This window comes from Prionailurus viverrinus, chromosome X (assembly GCF_022837055.1).
Source record: "Prionailurus viverrinus isolate Anna chromosome X, UM_Priviv_1.0, whole genome shotgun sequence".
Lineage (NCBI taxonomy): Eukaryota > Metazoa > Chordata > Mammalia > Carnivora > Felidae > Prionailurus > Prionailurus viverrinus.
This window is the reverse complement of record NC_062579.1, coordinates 87,848,455-87,867,453: the sequence shown is the minus strand read 5'-3', so window position 1 is coordinate 87,867,453 and position 18,999 is coordinate 87,848,455. Positions and strand designations below refer to the sequence as shown.

The following is an 18,999-nucleotide window of genomic DNA, read 5'->3' as shown; positions in this document are numbered from 1 at the left end:
CTTAACAGACTGAGCAGAGGGGCACCTCTGCTTAGAATTCTGAGGAGATTATGAATGGTGAGGCATCATTATTCTTCCCAAGGCCTGCTGTTAGCCTTAAACGCCTTCGCAGAAAATGCTGTTCCGAAATGTACGGAAATAGAGATGTACATGTCCTGGCTTTTCATTAATGAGGTTTATAACATAGGTCAGAGAGTCAGTTCTGATTTAAATAACAAATCATTATGATCTAACTTGACACCCTTTGATCATGGAGATACCACATACTAGTAGCTTACCTCTTTAGGCCCATGTTGACTCACGTGAGTACATACATCAATCATCAGTTCTTACCCTGTTTTCTCACTATCTTCTATTGATAGGACATGAGCACTGAAATTTGGAATGTAAATACTATCAACTGCTGCCATAGCTGCGAAATTCTAAGACATGTTCTGTGATGTTTAAGGAAAAACCGAATGGCATGCTACGTCTTCCCATCTTATGCTGATACTACAGCTTAACGTGAGAAGGTTGAACAGACTGTGTTATCCAAAGGCACAGAAGCTCCATGAAAAAGGCCACAAAGCCAAGCTAATCAGGGAAAGGCAAAGCATCAGCTAATTGAAGGAATCACCTAATGTTTTCAGGGGTCACACGTCCCTCTGAGAATATGGTGAAGGCTCCAATACTCTCCTAAGAAATATATGCTATATAATACCGTTAACAACCAAAGATTTGTCTAAGAATTTCAGGAGCCACAGTGGCCCCCAGCGAAGGACTGGTACCCAGGACTAAAAACCTTTGACCATATTAGATAATCTACCTTTTTTCTTTTTCTTTTTTTTTTTTCTTTTTTTTTAATTTTTTTTTTCAACGTTTATTTATTTTTGGGACAGAGAGAGACAGAGCATGAACGGGGGAGGGGCAGAGAGAGAGGGAGACACAGAATCGGAAACAGGCTCCAGGCTCCGAGCCATCAGCCCAGAGCCCGACGCGGGGCTCGAACTCACGGACCGCGAGATCGTGACCTGGCTGAAGTCGGACGCTTAACCGACTGCACCACCCAGGCGCCCCGACCTTTTTTATTTTTCTTATTGGTATGCTGTGGAATTTATTTCATAGGACCACTTTTTTTTTTTTTTTTTTTTTTACAAAGAAGTACATCACCCTGTTTATTTGTTATTTATTTATTTATTGTTAAGTAATCTCTGGGCACAACATGGTGCTTGAACTCATGACCCCAAGATCAAGAGTCACACGCTCTACTAACGGAGCCATTCAGCCGGCCCTTGACCATATTAGATAATAGACGTAATTAGAAATAATAGTTTAATGTGTTGCTCCTAAAACTTTATCCCGTTGATTTTAACTACCTTGCCCTACGGTTCACAATTAACCATTCATATAATTTTTTAGAGAAATAACTTTTATCAGGGCCACATAATTATTGCTTTACTATAGGTAACGCTGTAAAAAATACTCACCAACTTTTGCAAAGGCCTCTTTCAGTTCATCAAGCTCATCTTTGGAAATCTGAGTGGTAGCCATCTCGTCCATTTAAAGGTCTAAAGAGAAACCAAAAAGGTTTACGACTGAGCGATGTTTGTGATGAATATATGATAAGCATTCCTGTGAAATTCTCATCTTAGAATTTAAACAGAATTGCCAACTGCTAAAAGCATCTGAATACGTTCCCATATTTATAGCTAAAGCCATCATGAAGAAAACAAACACATGAGAAGTCATGATTTACCAAAAGTTATTCAGACCAAAAAAGTCTCTGAATCTTCCTTTCAAGAACAAAATCTTACGCTCCTAAGTGTAAGGAAGGGCCAAGGTACCCAGCAATGACAGGAAAGAGATGCATCCTAGAAATTCTTGGTTATTCATGCCAAAACTAAAAGTCAAAATCGCCTGACCAAAGACTCACGTACAATGTAACTGTTCGATTAAGCCTTTATCTCTCTTTCTTTCTTACTGGCTCTTTACATTTTTTTCCGGCTTTATTGAGAGATAATTGACATGTAATATCGTGTACGTTTAAGGTGTACACCACGATGACTGGATATACTAACATACTGTGAAATGATTACTACAACAAGGTTAGTTAGCACATCCAGCACCTCACACAGTTACCATTTTTTCCATTAAGTCACTTTAAAATCATTCATTGCGGGGGCATCTGGGTGGCTCAGCTGGTGAAGCGTCCGGCTCTTGGTTTCAGCTAAGATCGTAATCCCACAGTTTGTGGGAGGAAGCCCTGCGTTGGGCTCTGAGCCGACAGCACGGAGCCTGCTTGGGATTCTCCCTCTCTCCCTCTCTCTCTGCCCCTCCCCCACTCGTGCTCTTTCTCTCAAAATAGATAAACATTAAAAATAAATAAATAAATAAATAAGGGCGCCTGGGTGGCTCAGTTCATTGAGAGTCCAGCTTCTGCTCGGGTCGTGATCTCGCCGTTTGTGAGTTCGAGCCCCACGTCGGGCTCTGTGCTGACAGCTGGGAACCTGGGGCCTGGTTCGGATTCTGTGTCTCCCTCTCTCTCTGCCCCCCCCCCCCCACCTGCACTGTCTCTCTCTTGCTCTCAAAAATAAATAAGCATTTTAAACAAACAAATAAATAAATAAATAAATAAATAAATAAATAAATAAAACCATTCCTTGTGAAAACACTGATTTTCAAATAGGATACTAACACCTATCAATCACTCCCATTAAAGGAGCGTTCATATAACTTACACTATTTGGGTTTAATACATAATTGGGTTCCAAATACATAATTTGCGTTCTGACTGGGCCCGATTTTACCTACTTAACCAACAGAGCTGGGGTTGACAAACTGTGGCCTGTGGGCCACATCTGGACTACTGCCTATTTCTGCACTTCCCCCAAGCTAAATATGGTTTGTAAAGAAAGAAAAACATTTGCAGTCAGTTTTGATAAGGCACGTTAACTTTGAGCCCTAATTAAGGGAAAGGTTATCCCCCTCCAAGAGCGAATTCTATTCTTCTCAGCAGTAGATGTGTATTACAAAATAGTACTCTATTATTAGTAGTAGTAGTATAGTTTGAATTTTGTCAGCAAAAATTCATGGAAATAATATTATTACATCCTTGATATTAATAATATAATATTTTTGATTTTGCCTCTTGGCCCATAACACTTATGATCTGGACCTTGATAGAAAAATCTTCTTGAGTTCCACAACAGAGGAAGGAGGTCTGTATCACAATGGGTAATCCCCAAGTACAAACCTGTCCACAATTTTTGGACAGAGAGGAATAAAAATAATTATGTCTTGCTCTGGGTTTGTTTATTTGGGGGGGGGGAGGGGGATTTATTTTTTCTCAGTCTTTTTTAAGGACTTTATTTTTATAGCAGACTTTTAGGTTCGTAGCAAAATTGAACAGGGAGCACAGAGATTTCAGGCCTCGTGCAATCCTTCAGCAGTCACATGCACAGCCAACACCATTATCAACATCCCCCATCAGAGGTGGCTCCTTTGTTAGAAAAACAGACTTTTAAAAAACAGAAAACAGAACTTGCTTCTTTATAAACTTTTCTTACCTAGGATGTTAAAATGTCACGAAAGAGGGACAAATGTCTCAGCAGACAAGTTGGGTAAAAACACCTTTCAGAGTAGTCTGAGGCTCTATAAGGTAAAGAAAGATCTTCAGTTAGATATGAGGTAGGCATTTTAAAAAGTTAAGAGTAAACAGCGATTTTTCATGTTAAGCTAGAACGTAATGACGACGGTACTTTTAAAAAGTATCCTTTATTTTACTATTATGATGTTTAACACTTCTGATTACAAAAATACTATATAGGATTTACTCCAATTTTCTTTTCTGTTTAAAAATAAGGTTATTTATTTATTTTGAGAGAGAGAGAGCACAAGTAGAGTGAGAGAGAGAGAGAGAGAGAGAGAGAGAAAGAGAGAGAGAATCCCAAGCAGGTTCCGCGCTGTCGGCACAGAGCCCGATGGGGGGCTCGAACCCACAAACCGTGAGATCGTGACCTGAGCTGAAACCAAGAGTATGGCGCTCACCCAACTGAACGACCCAGGCGCCCTCCAAGTTTCTTTACACAAGTTTTACATAGTCAAGTTTTCAATACGAAATCATTAACCATCTCCATGAACTTCACCATGTAGAACAAGGGCACAGAAAGTTTGAAAGTGAGACTGTCTCAGAAAATCCAAACCACGCGGCTTCTCCTTATCTCTGAAGGTCCTTTCCAGTCTGGGCAGTTTGGGCATCAGTAATGATCTAAAGTATTTGAGTTAAAGAAACAAAGACAAGTGATTTATTCTCATACTACCCCATCACTCCCTTTCGAAAGGGAATATTAGATAAAGAGGGTTCTAGACATAGCTCCCCCTCCTGCCCCACTCTTCATCCCTGCTGACTAAACCCTTCTCCCCCACCCCCATGGTTTCTCCCCTTTGCGGGTCCACAAGGCTGAACAGGGCAGAAATCTCTTTCCCTCTTCTTCACGCTCCTCCCCAACGCAAACACATCTATCCTCACACACTTTTACCAATATTTCAGGCATCAGTTGTATGTCTAGTTCCTGCCCTCAAGGAATTTACAGTCTGGGGAGGGCAATATATAAATAATTATAATTGGACACAAAGGAAATTAGTGGCTGCAATAAAGAGACAGAAGGGAAAAGGCTCTGGAGACTTGGAAGAATGTTCATTTCTTTTCAGATAGGCCAGGAAAGAGGTAGTTTTGTTCTTCCTGCAAAATTAGGAAATACTTAGATCTCACAGAAATGACTTCAAGGCAACCATTTACTTACAAAAGAATATTAACAGAGGGGTGCCTGGGTGGCTCAGTTCAGTTCAGCGCCTGACTCTTGATTTTGGTTCAGGTCACGATCTCTCAGTTCTTGGGTTCGAGCCCCGCAGCAGGCTCTGCATTGACAGCACGAAGCCTGCTTGGGATTCCTCTCTCTTTCTCTGCTTCTCCCTTGCATGTGCTCGCTCTCTCTCAGAAATAAAATGGGTAAATTTTATTAAAATATTAATACAGTTGGAAACTACACTTACGGTGGTGAGCATTGAGCAATGTATAGAATTGTTGAATCACTAAGCAATCTACCTGAAACGAATCATTATGTCAACTACACTTCAATAATAAAACTTTTAAAAAATCAATATGACTCAGCATTAAAAAAAGACACCAGAATATACTTTCAGGTTTTAATTTTCTTTTAATATTATTTTTGAGAGAGAGTGACAGAGCATGAGCAGGGGAGGGGCAGAGAGAGAGGGAGACACAGAATCCGAAGCAGGTTCCAGGCTCTGAGCTTTCAGCACAGATCCCGACTCGGGGCTTGAACTCACGAACTGTGAGATCACGACCCGAGCTGAAGTCAGGTGCTTAACCAACTAAGCTACCCAGGCACCCCTACTTTCAGGTTTTCTAATTTCTTATTCTTGTCTAATTATCTCAATGAAAGCCTAAAGTGATTTACACTGTAGGGGAACAAATATACCACCCCAAAATATGCCTCTTTGGCATATTATTTTCAGCTGGTTATTTTTAATAGCGAACACTGGTGGGGCTCTGGAAACTGAGAAGTTAACCTTTTGTACAAAATATTTACATTCGTAAGGGAACTCTCCATGTGTCCTGGCATCTCCGGGCTATAACAGGAAGAGAATATTGAAATCTCTAGAAACTCTTATTAATGGAGGAAGGCACAGTCTTAAATCCGCATGACAAGCTTATGGTTGTTTACTGCGCTTTTCCTGGTTACCTCCCATGACTGACTCCCCACCCCCAGCAGCTTCTTTTGTTTTTAGCCTAGAAGTGGTATTTCAGGTGGTAGCTGCAGCCATTTCAGAGAGGTGCTCAGTTTTCCAGGGTCTCTCCCATGGATGCAGGAGGTATATATGTTATTAAACTTCTTCTTTTTATTTAAAAAAATTTTTTTAATGTTTATTTATTTTTGAGAGAGAGAGAGAGAGAGAGAGAGAGAGAGAGCGAGCGCATGAGCGGGGGAGGTGCAGACAGAGAGGGAGACACAGAATCCAAAGCAGCCTCCAGGCTCTGAGCTGTCAGCGCAGAGCCCGACAAGGGGCTCGAACCCACCAACCGTGACATCATGACCTGAGCCGAAGCTGGATGCTCAAGTGACCGAGCCACGCAGCGCCCCTATGTTATTAAACTTCTGTATGTCTCCTGTTAATCTTTATCATGTCAATTTAATTAGACCAGCCAAAGAACCTAGAAGGGCGGAAGAAGACATTTTTTTTCTCCCCAACAACACCTACCACTCACAGGAGACTTCGGGAGGCACATCTGAATAAGAATGAAAAGAATTGGCACATGCAAATGTCCCCAAAACAACATTTCCAGGCAAGATGGTCCAGGAAAACAGAATAGTTTAGGAGTTTCTCGCTTAAACGAACTCAGTTTCGTTTATTTATAATTACATGAAATAAATGCTACCCTGAGGCACCCGAGCTACTACTAAATACAAAGTCAAATTTAAAAGCCTTGCCATATATGCTTTAGTTGTTAAAAGTCACAATTTTTAAAATAATTTTTATTTATTTACTTTTGTGAGAGACAGAGATAGTGTGAGCAGGGGAGGGGCAGAAGGAGTGGGAGAGAAAGGTAATCTCAAGCAGGCTCTGAACTGCCAGCACAGAACCCGACGCAGGGCTCGAACCCACGAAACCGTGAGATCATGACCTGAGCTGAAACCGAGAGTCTGATGCTTAACCAACTGAGCCAGCCAGGCACCCGATAAAAGTCACAATTTTTACTTTATTTTTTTAAATGTTTATTTATTTTTGAGAGAGAGAGAGCGAGCCTGCATGAGCAAGCAGGGGAGGGACAGAGAGAAAGGGAGACACTCAATCTGAAGCAGGTTCCAGGCTCCGAGCTGTCAGCCCAGAGCCCGACGTGAGGCTCGAACTCATGAACCGTGAGATCATGACCTGAGCTGATGTCGGCCACCTAACCGACTGAGCCACCCAGCTGCCCCTGATGGTATCTTTCTTTCCAGTTTATTTATTTATTCTGAGAAAGAGGGGGGGGGGGGCTGCCAGGTAGGTATTTAACATTAAGGTTTTAAAAATTAAATCTTACAAATTAAAATGACAGCAGCTCTATTTCTCTTCACGGGGCATTCCTTGAAATATGGGAAGACTTGGATGTGGAATCCGAAAAGGTCAGTGTCCCAGTTCTGCTGTTTCCTAGCAGTGTGTCCATGAGCAAGATTATTTAATCGGACCCTCAGTCTCCTCATTTGAAGACAGCGATAATAATACCTACTTCCTTGATGAAAGAAAACAGGGAATAAATATCTAGATCATTGTGAGAGGCTATATAAAAATAGGCCTAAGTTCCAGTAAGAACCTTTTAAATGGGATCTATGAAAAGTTATTCCATTTTCCCTATAAGTATTGACTACAGCGTCTAAAGATGTCCTTCATACCTAAAAATTCTAAGCCTTTAGTCAATATCATTTCAGAAGGAGGGGCCTAAAGAAAACCTGTCAGCCACTTTTCCCCCATGACTCAATTTAACTCCTTCATTAAGGCCAGTTTCCAAATACAACTTGAAGAGTGGCCAGGAGACATTTTTTAAAAATGCAAATTTTACTTTAAGTATTTCAGGACCACTTTAAAAGACACCTAACAGCTTGTCAATATTGTCATTTTCCTCCCAATCTGCCCATTTCCGCCCCCCCCCCCCCCATCAGCACTGAAAAATAAAAGGTCAAGAGGTAAAAAGTAAATTTACTTGCTGAAGTTTAACCTTAGGTTCTCGGTATGCGGTTGCCAGGCCAAAAGAAAAGGGTGACTTTTGAAACAGGTCTTCCTCCCGAGTCTATCTTACCAACGAACTGAACTTTATTTTACAAGGGAGGGAGGAAGGGAGGGAGTGAGCAAGAGAGAGAGAGAGAGAGAGAGAGAGAGAGAGAGAAAGTGTGCTGTTTAAAAAAAAAAGATCTATATTTTCCTTCCATTTAAATGTAGCCAAATGAAATCCCAATCAAAAGTAAAAGCTCCCAGGGTCTCTGCATTTTTCTGAGTTCTCTCACTGTCCCAAATTCTGTCTCCTCCCTTGCTCCTATGCGTGCCTCCCCTAGGACCAAAAAAACCACACAAAACAAAACAAAAACAAAAACAAAACAAACCCAAAACAACAACAACAGCAAAAACAAATCCTCTCTCTCCCTAAACATCTGAGACAAAGGAAAACAGATTTTCAAAAAGGGGAAAAAAAGAAAAAGCAAACAAAACCTTGTTTGTTTGTGTTTTTCATAAAAGGATATGGTGTACAACCGGGCCTGAATTCAGGGCGTCACCCATAGAGGAATCTTAGGCCTATGAAGTCATCCCTAATTACAGAGTTTGACTAACAATGCGGCAATTATGAAACCACTCCACTGGCTCGTTTAGCTACACTTCAACCCTGAACACAAATCTTTGCTGAGAAAGGCGTACCGACCAGGAGCTACCTGAAACTATTACTCAAATTCTGAAAGGTATGTGGCGGAGATGAGGAGGGGTGCCTGTTTTCATTCCCTAAAGCGATTCACTTGAGGAATGCAGCTGACGGAATAATCTATTTACTAATCTTGGTCATCCGGGACCACGTGGGGCAGGAGGCCCGGCGCCCGCACTGGGAAACTCACCCGTGGATAATCAGGAGTCGCTGATGAACTCTGGATTTCTTTTTCTCGAAGCCGAAAGGGAACTACGGGATAAAAGTGGGGGCTGGGGGGGAGGGAGGCGATTCAACCCTAGACTCGGCCACACTAGCGTGCCAGGGAAACACAACTGGGAAGGTGAGGCAACAAGGGGTGGCCAGAAAACATGGAAGAAGACACTATTTCACAATAAGTGAAGGGAAGAAACCTCCAGGGCCTCTGCGATGTATGAATAATTCGAGAGCGGTCACCTTCCTTTGTCCACACCAGGCAGCGCTTTGGGACACCCACACTTCACATACCTGTGCCCACAGAAACCGCCGCCCTGCCTCCTCCCGAGTTGGGCAAGTCAACAGCACCGGTCTCCAGGTCACGCGGGTGCTCGACCCTGAGCTAAAAGCCCCGCTGCTCTTACTAGGATTACTCAAGCTCCAAACCTGTGTTTCCCCATGGCTTTCTAGATTTCAACTTGACTGTCCGTCCACCACAGTCACCCACTCCTCCGTTCACATCCCAGCCTTCATTGAAGGCTTGGCAGGCACCAGGCTTGGGTTGGGTGCTGCATACGGAGAGAATTAGGACCCCAAGTCCCCTTCTCTTGAAGGGCTTACTGTCTAGTGGCAGAAATAGAAAAACAGACACATGATATTGGTGCTACCGTGCTATTAGTATTTCCTGAGTGGGGAGGGTCAGGAAAGGTTTTCCAAAGAAGACCTTTGATTTTCAACGTTTATTTATTTTGGGACAGAGACAGAGCATGAACGGGGGAGGGGCAGAGAGAGAGGGAGACACAGAATCGGAAACAGGCTCCAGGCTCCGAGCCATCAGCCCAGAGCCCGACGCGGGGCTCGAACTCCCGGACCGCGAGATCGTGACCTGGCTGAAGTCGGACGCTTAACCGACGGCGCCACCCAGGCGCCCCGATTTTCTAAGTTTATTTATTTTTGAGAGCGAGCGAGCGAGCGAGCATGAACAGGGGAGGGGCAGAGAGAGAGAGAGAATCTGAAGCAGGCTCCGCACTGTCAGCGAGGAGCCCGATGTGGGGCTCGAACCCACGAACCACGAGATCATGACCTGAGCGGAAACCGAGAGTCGGCCGCTCGACCGGCTGAGCCACCCAGGCACCCCCAAAGACGACTTGGGAACTTTGGCATAGAATTCCCCAGAGACACATCACTGGTGAAGGCATTCTAGACACACAGACGTAAAGAGAAGATTATACGCTGGAGCTGGAGACAGTGTGGTCGGAGCACAGTGCCTGGGGATTATGACAGACACAACTGGGAGCAGAAAAGGTCAGGGTCCACTTTAGAAGGGCTACGCTCAAAACATGGACTTGACCCTCTAGCCAGGGGAGAAGGAAGGTCAGTGAGGAGGATCCCAGTCAGGAAAGCCAAAGCGTCTACGTTGAATTCGCCGCCCCCTTAGTGCCTCTTCAACGACCTCTCCTGCCGCCTCAGCTTTCCCTTTCAAGTTGCCCACTTTCCTCCGTCTCCAGGGTTCCAAATCTGAGGCCGAAGTTGGGCCACAAGAAACAGAGGGAGGGTGAAGTAAATAATTAAGCGGTCCGGGTTCTCCCAGCATACCCCCTTTATTACCTCAGGTCCGGCCCGTTCCAAAAGCCTTTTAGCTGGTCTATCGCCCCTCGTGTCCCTCCAATGCCATCTTTACACTGCCGGCTCCCTGGAGAGATGATCTACGACCTGTTCTACACGAAACAAAGTCCCACCGTTTATGCACGACACTCAAGGCCCCATACGTTTCTGTACTGATCCCTGCGTGTCTTTGCGATGTCACTTCCCATCACATGCCCGGCACCCTCGACTCACTCGAGAAAGATACCGTTTCCCAAGCAGGCCACGGAGCTTCCCGTTCCCATTCCTTCTCCTCTGTGCTTCTGTCCGGTGGAATGTTCTCCACCCATCTCCCATCTGCCCTTCAAAAAGCACCTTTAAGGGAGTCTCTTCAGATTGAGCCCACCTGAGAGTAACAAGCCCCTCTGCCCGGTCCTGGCTGTGTTGTCTTCTTTCAGACAGCTCCAATTTTATTTTATCATTATTTTTTTAAATGTTTATTTATTTTTGAGAGACAGAGCACGAGTGGGGGAGGGGCAGAGAGAGAGGGAGACCCAGAAGCCGAAGGCGGCTCCAGGCTCCGAGCCGTCAGCACAGAGCCCGACGCGGGGCTCGAACTCACGAACCTCGAGATCGTGACCTGGGCCAAAGTCGGATGCTTAAACCCACTGAGCCTGCCCAGGCACCCCCGGGCAGCTCCAATTTTAAATATTTTGTTTTACTGTCACAGCCTATGTACCAATGTCTGGATGGGAAAATACTGTCACCACAAGGACAGCATTTATAAGAGAGCTCTTTGATGGAAAGGGCCATATCCCATTTTCACCTTCATATTCCCAGCCCCGATCGCAGTGCCTACAGAGTAGGTAATAATAATCATTAAGATAGTATAATAACATATCATTGTAAGCTTACATTACAGCTGACATTTACAGAAGGCTTATTATTTACGTGCATTCTGCTAAATGCTGTATATATATATACATATATATATTATGTAAGTTACATCTCTCTAGAGACGTTTTTAGAAAAAAAGTCTCTAAACTGGGTGATACTGTTATTCCCACTTTACAGAAGAGCAAGTAAGCTCAGAGAAGTTGTGTAACTTTCCCAAAGTCACACAGCTATTGAGAGGTAGAGCCAGGTCTCAAACCCAGGTCTGCCTGCCACTACAGTCAGGATTCTCAACCATTTTGCTATTGTAGACTCCTCCACGACAGCTTATTGAGTGAATTTCTTGCCCCCCAGCAAGACCATAACCTTTATCAGACTGGAGGTACAGCTCACTTACCTCTGTACTCACCACAGCACGTAGAATAATGCACACAGTGCATTTTCAATACATATTTTCTGAGTCAAAAGTGGCCCACAGCTAGTGCCCACAACCATTTCGATCACGTTGGTCGCCCTTTAAGGAAGCTATCATTGCTTATGCCTAAAACGGCTTGTCTAAATCTCTGCCTGATATTTATGTCCTCTAGAGCGGTCCTACTAGGCACACTAACCAGTTTTCCACTTCCAAACACTCAAACTTGGCTTTTTTTAAAGTTTATTTTTAGTTATTTTGAGAGAGAGAGTGAGAGAGCAAGGGCGGGGGAAGAGAGACAGAATCCCAGGCAGGCTCTAGGCTGTCAGTGCAGAGCCCGATGCAGGGCTCGACCTCACAAACCGGAGATCATGACCTGAGCTGAAATCAAGAGTGGGACGCTTAACCGACTGAGCCATTGAGGCACTCCCCAAATTAGCTTTTGGATCACAACCATCCTCCTGAACATGTCCTGTTAACTTCACATCACTACTTTTCGTTCTATCCGGCCCTGTTCCTCTTTCCCTCTCTCCCACTAAGGACTCCTCTCTGTATCCGCCTCTCACGCGTATAACGCCCTCCTCTATTTTTTCTTCTCTCCCTATCCAAATCCTACTAGCCCTTCAAGGTTCAGCAGAAGCCTCACTCTCTCCTAATGCAGGATTTAGACTCTCGTAACCAAAGCATTTCATTCTGGCCTCCTCCACACAGCCCCTCACACTTGGTTCGAGAATAATCTTCCCCAATAAAAGAGATTCGTCCTTTTCTTAACAGCACGCTTGTTAACTTGCCCGGCTACTTGCTCTGCTAGACTCGTTTCCAGATTGCCCGTATCTCAAGAACAGAGTTCCAACTCTGCCTTCCCCTTCTATACTCCCGCCATTATAATCCGTTGTCGGGTCCCGGGCAGAGGCACGACTCAATGTTTTGAGGGTAGTGCTAATTCCCAGCAAGCCCAATATCCAATGACTATGGAAGCTGTATTAGGGAAGAAACAAGAGCCTAGGGTAGTTACAGGATTTTGCCCAAGACACAAAGCTGTGCAGCAAATGTAAACTTTAAAGCGTGTGGGGGGCACCTGGGTGGCTCAGTCGGTGAAGCCTCCGACTTCGGCTCGGGTCATGATCTCAGTTTGTGGGTTCGAGCCCTGCACTGGGTTCTGCACTGACAGTGTGGGGCCTGCTTGGGATTCTCTCTCTCCCTCTCTCTGTCTGCCTCTCCCCGCTCATGCTCTCTCTCTCTCTCAAAAAGAAATAAACTGAAAAAAAAAAAAAGCGTGTGTGTGAGTGGAGGTAATTAAGTACCCTTACTGTAAAAGCAAAAACACTGCTTTGTGGAAAGAAGGCCCATGCCTATTAGAACGTATGGAAGATCATTGAAAAGCTCCTAACAAAAGTGACCGTGGCATTGAGAAGTATGCACAGTTATCAGAAAATGTAGATAGTGTCCCCTGTAGCCAATACTAACTTGTTCTCATTACTTAAAGGATAAGGGATTCACTAATTCTTGTATTGAAACCACTAAAACGGATTGTGTAAAATATACAGAACACAGGTAACAGGTTCAGAAGACTGTATATTATAGAATTCTAAAAGTTCTTTCTTCAAAACATTAATGTTAAAACAGGCTGTAAATTCTTTTAAGTAGGCTCCACGCTCCAACGCAAGGCTCGAACTCACGACCCTGAGATCAGGGCCTGAGCTGAGATCAACAGTCGGACGCTCGACCGACTGAGCCACCCAGGCACCCCAAACAGGCTGTACTTTTGAAAAATCAGGACACAACTGCTTACCACGCCTTGTGGCACATTCGTTTCCCCTATGTGACAGGTTTGTGCCTCACCGTATTTAATATTACTTAATTTCAGCCTCTTAAATGCTAAGTACAGTGAAGAACCACTCCCACTGGATGGGTGCTAATAACTTAGGACAAACATAACCAAACACTCAAGTATCTGTGTGATTTACTTTTTAAGGATTCTTTTCATACGTAAGCCATCACTATGGCACCCATAGTTTTTTGTGGGTTTTTTTTTTTTTAGTGTTTATTTATTTTTGAGAGAGCAAGGGAGGGGCAGAGAGAGAAGGAGAGAGAGAATCCCAAGCCTGGCTCCCCGATTCAGGGCTCGAACCTGCGAACCGGGAGATCATGACCTGAGCCAAAACCAAGAGTCAAAAGCCCAACCAACTGAGCCACCCAGGAGCCCCTGTTTTCTTGTTTTGTTTTGTTTTGTTTTAGCGATTAGTTCTTAAACGTAACAGCTGATTTTTCTCAAGGAGCAAGCAAGTTGTCCGCAGTTACTTTTAGAAAACTTTAAGGATTTGTTGCTCTGAAGGTCAAAACAACTGAGCCAAACTCTAAATGCCCCCCAGACGTCACAGGTTCCTAGATCTGAAAGTTCAGGAAAGGTTCAAGCACGAAGAAGTGGTGATGGATTTTGCTGTCGACTACTCCAGCACTTCAGCATTATTACAAACGGCTTCTGATGCCGATGCATTTGTACCGCATACTTTATTTAGTGAAGCTGTTTTTCAAGCCTAGATCTTCTGCTAATTCTACTTGACATTGCAGCCACAAATCGGGAAAACTTAACAGAGGACATGGCTAGGTGACCCCAAATGAAACTGACAGCACTTTCCCATGAGGCACTGTTGTGTATTCTGTTAGGTTATCCAGTACTGAGGACTACAGAGAATAAAGAATCTGGCTGACGGAACTATAATGCACTTGGATTAAAACAGTATGAACGCAAAAATATATTGCTTCTGTGGCGCCTGGGTGGTTCAGTTGGTTGAGCATCTGGTTTCAGCTCAGGTCACGATCTCCCGGTTTGTGGGTTCAAGCCCCGCGCTGGGCTCTGTGCAGCCAGCGCGGAGCCTGCTTGGGATTCTCTGTCTCTCCCTCTCTCTCTTGACTCCTCCCCCGCTTGTGCTCTCTCTCTCTCTCTCTCTCTCTCTCTCTCTCTCTCCCTCCCTCTCAAAATAAATAAGTAAACCTAAAAAATAATTATATTACTTCAGGTAACACAGCATATCATTTCAGGGGCATTTGTGAAGTGACCTGAAAAACCTTAACTACTGCCTCCATGACAAAATAGGTTTCAAATTCCAAGTCAATTGAGAAATGGCCTGTAGAAAGCTCATCAGTGACTCAAGGCTAACTCTGATCTTTTTAAAAATGTTTTTAAATGAGTGTTTATTTATTTTTGAGAGAGAGAGAGCGTGAGTGGGGCAAGGGATGAGAGAGAGGGAGACACAGAATCCCAAGCAGCCTCTAGGCTTCAGGCTCTGAGCGGTCAGCACAGAGCCCGACGCGGGGCTCGAACCCACGAACCGCGAGGTCATGACCTGAGCCAAAGTCGGACGCTCAAAGGACTCAGCCACCCAGGTGCCCCTGTTTGCATTGTTTTAAAGGAGGCACACCACTGGGGCGCCTGGGTGGCTCAGTTGGTTAGGCGACTGACTTCGGCTCAGGTCGTGATCTCACGGTTCGTGAGCTTGAGCCCCACGTTGGGCTCTGTGCTGACCGCTCAGAGCCTGGAGCCTCCTTCAGATTCTGTGTCTTCCCCCTCTCTCTACCCCTCCCCTACTCACACTCTGTGTCTCTCTGTCTCTCAATAATAAATAAACGTTAAAAAAAATTTTAAAGGAGGCACACCATGGAGTTCTAGCTGCTAGCTACTAACTCCCCTTCCCCAATTCCCGTAGCCTCGCCCCTTTCAGTATGAACATCTCCTTCTCTATTTCTTCCACTAGTCTGTGAGCTCCTTGAAAGCAGGGTTAGTATCTTATCTGACTTTGTATCTTGGCCCACAATAAGCACCTACTAAATGTGTGTTGAAAAAACTTTGATGGAGGCAAGTAGGGAAAGTGAACATACTTAAATAGCCTACATAGTTGTCTCCTGTGGTTTTAAAAAATGCAGTCTGTTAGAGAAAGCTGTGAACAAAGTAGTCAAGACATAATAATGTTCCCACATTCTTCACATGCAATTGCCTTAGTAGCATGCTTTAACTATCTCCTCTTATTTAATGCTTCAAGATACTACAAAACTACTCAAGATGTTTGCAGCCTGTCCTTTGAATTGAGCTGAAAGTCAAACAGAAAGTTTTGTTCCCCCCCCAACACACACGTTTGTACTTGCTACAATTTTGACAGTCAGGCAGCACAGTTCACCTCTACAATGACACACATCATGCGGCAAATCATGTTTCGACAGATCTGCAATTTCTAGGTAAAACTAATGTTTGGAAATAAATGTCAATTGCCCCCAAACTAAAGCTATGCTCAAATGTTTTATTATGAAAACTTTTCAATATACACAAAAGAGGAAACAGTGCAATAAACACCCATGAACCCATCACTCCAGACATCTCATGATTTTCCCCTACAGAGCTCTCTTAAGAAACGAGTTCATTTTCTGGAAACACCTCTATTCTATTCTAGAATCTACCATCGGCTAGATTCGAATTGATCTTTTTTTTCAAGTACCAATATCTAGGAGTCACTTAAACCCCAAAGGGTGGCTAATCCTGTGTCATTTCCTGGAGGAATATCAAATACTTCCATTTAAAGTAAACGTTGCCTGTCTTCTTTTTGTACTTAATAAAAAAAAAAAAAAAGGATAAGATCTTGAAGTAATGGCTATTTAAAAATAGGTTAGTAACCTTTCCAATAATGGAAACATTCACTTCCATTTAGTCAGATTGAAGACATTCTTTAAATTCTTACCAGGCAAGGGTTCCACAGATATTTAATATATGTCCTTATCATAGTCGAAAAGCCCCTTTCCCTGTGACGGAGAATACTATCAAAGCCAAAGATAAAACATCACAGTGACCCCTCTCCTTCTCCCATCTTTACAAAGCTAAGGTTGTATTAACTCCTTGGATTGAAACTGCCTTCGCTCCTTTTCAAAGGTCTAAGCCCGTCCATATTTCCTAAGTAAACATCAACACTCCCAAAATATCTGAATAATTCATGACAAAATGTCTCTGCTGCTGATGAAATTAATTGACCTCTGAGGGGTATTCCCATTGTCCTTTCCTGTGAAAATTAACACTGAAGCCAAGGGCAACCTTCAGGGGTGTGTGTGTGTGTGTGTGTGTGTGTGTGTGTGTATACACACACACATATACACACACATATGGAGGCAATATATATATGTATACACACACATATACACACGTACACACACATCACAAGATCAGACTAGTTAATTAACATGCTTCAATTCAAGGCAAAATATTATGATGTTACAACTCAAAAATCACTAGCGATACAATTTTAGCTTTGACTTTGAGCTAAACTGAAAGCCTACCTATTTGTCACTGGACGTGTCTCCTGCATTGTTACATACCCTGCTTATACGTTCTCAGATATAGTACTTGTTAACCGAGAAAACACTTTTTACTTCAGACGGGTATCGGAGTCAGAGGTTTAGCCTTGTTGAAATAAGGAGAAATAAAACTTACACGATCCCCACCTGATGGAAATCCGTGACGAATACGTGGGCACCGAAATCACTATTACTACCACGATACAGTAACAGCACCAATATTCCACCACCACTGATTTTCAGGTACCTTGTAAAGTATAAGCAAATACTCTCACAACGTTTGTCGTAAGTCATTTTATAAGAGTAGAATACTGGTCTAATCATGACAGCTACCTCATCTCCTTCACAGAATTCTGAAACACCATGTATGGATCAAGGGCATCAAAGACATTTGAAATTCCATCCCCCTCACACACACACAAGATACAAAGTAATAGTTTCTGTCATTTAAGCCTTTGGGCCTCTAACTTGACAGATACGGGTACATAATGAAGATTTCAAGACCAATTTTTAAAAAAGCACAACGTCCCTAGACTATGCCCCAAATGAAGAAAAGACAGAATATAAAGAGACATTTGGAGACTCTCCAACTTCAAACATGTTTCTCTTCGAGTTGATTCTACTTGAATAAGTAAGGTTTCAAATGCATCTCCCAATGTTGAACTACCCGAACACAGAGGAAGAATTTCGAACGTTTTAAAAGGAAATTTCTGCTTCAATATCCAGTCATCTAAAAGTTAGAGCCTAACAAAATAATAGGAAAATAGTTACCCTTCCACGACGACGAGAGCAAACCTGTTTCTTTCTCTCTGGCAGCACTAATAGAAGGAACCTCCCACGCCCAGAAACGCCAATCTGGAAACCCAACATTCTTCTTACAATTGCAACTTTAGAGAGCAAGTCATAACACTTCCTGCTAGAAAAGGAGAACACCCTGACAAAAGAGTGATACAATACTTACGAATCCCCTTCCTGACAGCCTCCTGGTGTTTTGCCAAGTTATTAGTAAACTCTAACTTTACGACATTAGGCAAAAAGGTAATTTTTCAAAAAATGTTTTATTGAGTTTTGAGACAGTGTAAGTAGGGGAGGGGCAGAGGATCCAAAGTGGGCTCTGAGCTGGCAGCACAGAGCCCGACGTGGGGCTCGAACTCACGAACCGTGAGATCACGACCCGAGCCAAAGTCGGATGCTCAACCGATTGAGCCACCCAGGCGCCCCAGTGAAAGGTTAATTTTTAAAATTCCAGCTTCACTCAAATCTTGCAAGAGCACAGGGGAATTTAAAAGTTGGTTCAGGTCAAATAGCTACAACCCACATACCTATTTAGAGCTGGAACATTAGCCAAGTAACCTGCTTATTTTAGAACCACATGGAACCAGCTTTTCCCCAGTGCCCCAGTCACTCGTCCATAGGAAAGTACAATACTCAGAAAGGCAAATGAACGGTCTCAGACCACTTATGTTCTCCATTGTTCGTTTCAATCTATACCTAATCATGCCTTCATACAACATTTATGCTCCTTATGATAGGCATTGTAGGCATTGATTGCAAGTATCTGTGTCTTGTTTTCTTTCGAAAATGTAAGCTATTAAGTATAGGGATTATATCTTCTACCAGCATAGCACAAAGGAACTAAAGCCAATACTCGGCTGAACGGAATAATTTTGTATTCAGAGGCAGTGTCACCCAGCAGTTAAGGGCTATGTGAGTCCCGGGGCAAGTTGCTTAAGCTACTGTGCCTCTATTTTCCCCTCCAGGGATGGTCATAGTAACAACTTCCCCTAAGAATCCCTTAAGACACGTTCAAAATTTAGATCACGTCCTGGCGCATGGTAGGCGTTAGGTTATGTGACACCTGCTATTCTTGTTACTGAAATTTGCTTTGGAGCCAATCAAGCGGTATCTAATCAGTAAACTGCTGAATTAAGCCACCAGGTATCTGAGGATGCCCATTAGGGGAGAGAACAGAAAATCAATAGGGGTACTGTGCTCAAGAGACCACTTCTAATACTGACACGGGGCAAGTGGATCGTTTGGAAGGAAATGGAGCACGGTGCAAGCATCAGGGTCTCAGGAGCGAGCCAGCCTTGAATTCCGTGTGACCTTGAACAATTCCTTAGCTTCT

At 43.6% G+C, this 18,999-nt stretch overlaps 1 protein-coding gene and 1 non-coding gene across 2 annotated transcripts in view; both read right to left on the bottom strand.

The window, feature by feature from the left end:
• Positions 1-18,999, bottom strand: part of PLS3 (plastin 3) — a 93,421-nt gene that overhangs the window by 43,511 nt on the left and 30,911 nt on the right. The window contains exons 2-3 of the mRNA XM_047844195.1: positions 3,546-3,630; positions 1,467-1,547 (exon numbers count right to left, since the gene is read on the bottom strand). Coding sequence (XP_047700151.1) covers positions 1,467-1,539 — 73 coding nt within the window. The 5' untranslated portion in view covers positions 1,540-1,547; positions 3,546-3,630. The remainder of the gene's footprint in view (positions 1-1,466; positions 1,548-3,545; positions 3,631-18,999) is intronic.
• Positions 18,003-18,087, bottom strand: TRNAQ-UUG (transfer RNA glutamine (anticodon UUG)). Its single transcript has one exon. It is a non-coding gene; the product is annotated as a tRNA-Gln (tRNA).